The following is a 2,383-nucleotide window of genomic DNA, read 5'->3' on the forward strand; positions in this document are numbered from 1 at the left end:
AGCCTGACCGACAGGCGCGCGAATGTGGCTGCCGACTTCCTGGACGGTGATCTGGGTGCGGAAGCAGGGAAGGGGGATCCGAGCAGATGTTCGCCCCGAGCGCATGCAAAGCCCCTTGTGCACGGCCCCGCGTCTCCCCAACAGAGACAACCAATCCAAAGCGAAGTTTGACACATCTTTTTATGTACAAATGGCCACTGGTACAGACGCAGTTACTTTTCATAAATATCTCCAGCAAATCCCCTAGAAAAGATGTGAATAAAAACTACCTCTATGCACAAAGGGCCTCGCCCTTCCCCAAGTGTTCACTTCCCCTAGAGCCTATCAGCCAACCACTCGTGCCCCCCCTCCCCCCAAGGACAGGGCGCTTTGGGACCAGGCGACAGCCTTCCCACCGCCCAGTCAGGGTGACTTGAAGGTCATCTGCTGCCCAGGACCCGGGGAGACTGTCAGGCAGGGCTGGGGCGCCCTCCCTGCTCCCCAGCAGAGGCCCAGGGACGGTGGGAAGGAAGGCAAGATNGAACACACTTGGTAACCAGTGTAACCCGTGAAGCCAATGTATCAAATTCGCCCGCGGGAAAAGGGATCTCAGATTCCAGAATCCACAGACAAGACTTTTATTTGAAGGGAGATAACGACGTAGCACCGAGCGCGCTCCCTTGGCCCCGGAGCCCCTGCGCGCGGGGGGCGCATCGGCAACACGGCGGCAGGGGCGCCCTCCACTCCGGTGGGGTCGCCCCGACTCCGGGGCCCCGGCGCCCCACAACGGCCCCCTGGGCTGATGCCCCGGCCTCCAGCCCCCACGGGCTTCATTCAAAGCGGCGCAGGTGGTTGTACAGCGACTGGACGTAGGTGAAGACGCACATGGGGTCCGGCTTGTGGCCCATGACCATCATGTCCTCCACCTCGATGAGGCGCTCGCAGTTGGCCAGGTTCCTGAAACACAGAAGCCGGGTCAGCGCCCGGGGCCGCCATCCGCCAGCACCGCCACCCTGGGGAGAGAAGAGCAGCTTCCCATGACCTCGGGAGACCCCGGGAGACCCCAACCCGGAGGCAGTGCTGCCCAGGTCCCCGCATGGAGGACCGGACACTATTCACGTTTTGACTCACACACACCGACTTTACTGCGAACTTCGGTGACATTAAATTCCGCTTTGAAGTTTCACTAAATCCACTTATCAAGTACGTGTGAGTCAAAACTTTATTAGTCAAATTTCAGTTTAATTTAAAAATTAAATTTCACTAGAAACTTCAGTGCCCGTCGGCAGCGTGTGAAGATCGTCAGGAACCATAAAAATAAACGTAAAATGAAGTAAACCGTGAAATTGACCCGCATGGCTCCTAAAGCCGTCGTTTAAAACTTTCAGGAGAGGCGCCCTCAGGGACTCCTCCCCGGATCAGCACATGCGCGCAGAGGCCGCTCACAAATGTTCCACAGCCGGCACTTTCTCGGGGTGTTTGTGCCCCCACCCCACGCCCACCCCGCACTTGTTCCCGAACGCGGTCGTGAAACACTCAGCTGATCTCCCTCCCCACTGACGGGTCACAAGCTTAAGCCTGCCGACCTCCACCTCAGTACCCCAGGGCCCTGTGCCTTGCGCTCTGGGAAACACGGGTGTAGACGCTGTGCTGGGAAGAGATCGGCGCCCCTGCCGTCCCCAGGTCCCATGGCCCCCAAGGCGGCGCCCACAGCGACAGGGCAGCGCGGTGCCCTGAAGTAACAGCGGGTGCCCTTCCGGACGCTGACCCGGGCGCAGACCTGGCGGCGGAACCAGCCGGGCGCACACCTGCACCCGCTCCAGCCGTGTCCTCCTGTCCACCCGTCCGCAGCGGCCGGGGGGGCCCCCTTCTGTGCCCCCAGGGTGCCCTGCCCCCCCCCCGCCCGCGGCCCAGCCGCACCCTCCCTGACTCTGGGCACGGAGGTCCCTCCACTCCCGCAGGGCTCCGAGTCCCCCACGGAACATCGCCCCTGCGCCGGGCGGCGGGGGGCTGACCGGGCACTGCGCACTTCCTGTGCCCGGAAAGAGCTCAGGACGTGTCCCCGGGGGTTGTCATTTTCGCCAGAATTTGGGACCTAAACAGCAGGACTCAGATCCTGGCTCTGCGACTTCTGACCCCCTTCTGTGCCATCTCCTCAGCGGAGACCCAGANTGCCAGGGCCCCTGCTGCCCCCGCCCCTCGGGTTGGCGTCGGTGGCCAGTGGGGGCGTCCGGTAGCTTTGTGAGGTGGCAGGTCCTGGCCCAACACACGGGCACCCGGGCGTCCCAGGCGGGTGGGGCCGGGCTCGGGGTCAGGGGCGTGCGAGCTCGGACAGCAGCGGGCCCGGGAAGGTGCTTCGCTGACGGTGAAGAGTTGCAGATCCAAGTTCTCCGACCGCATTTCA

At 62.6% G+C, this 2,383-nt stretch overlaps 1 protein-coding gene across 1 annotated transcript in view; it reads right to left on the minus strand.

The window, feature by feature from the left end:
- Window positions 1–601: 601 nt before the first annotated feature.
- SMTNL2 (smoothelin like 2) overlaps window positions 602–2,383 on the minus strand; it is a 13,681-nt gene continuing 11,899 nt past the window's right edge. Inside the window, exon 8 of the mRNA XM_077746884.1 lies at window positions 602–936. Coding sequence (XP_077603010.1) covers window positions 810–936 — 127 coding nt within the window. The 3' untranslated portion in view covers window positions 602–809. The remainder of the gene's footprint in view (window positions 937–2,383) is intronic.

This window comes from Crocuta crocuta, unplaced genomic scaffold, assembly GCF_008692635.1.
Source record: "Crocuta crocuta isolate KB4526 unplaced genomic scaffold, BGI_CrCroc_1.0 scaffold139, whole genome shotgun sequence".
NCBI classification, from domain to species: domain Eukaryota; kingdom Metazoa; phylum Chordata; class Mammalia; order Carnivora; family Hyaenidae; genus Crocuta; species Crocuta crocuta.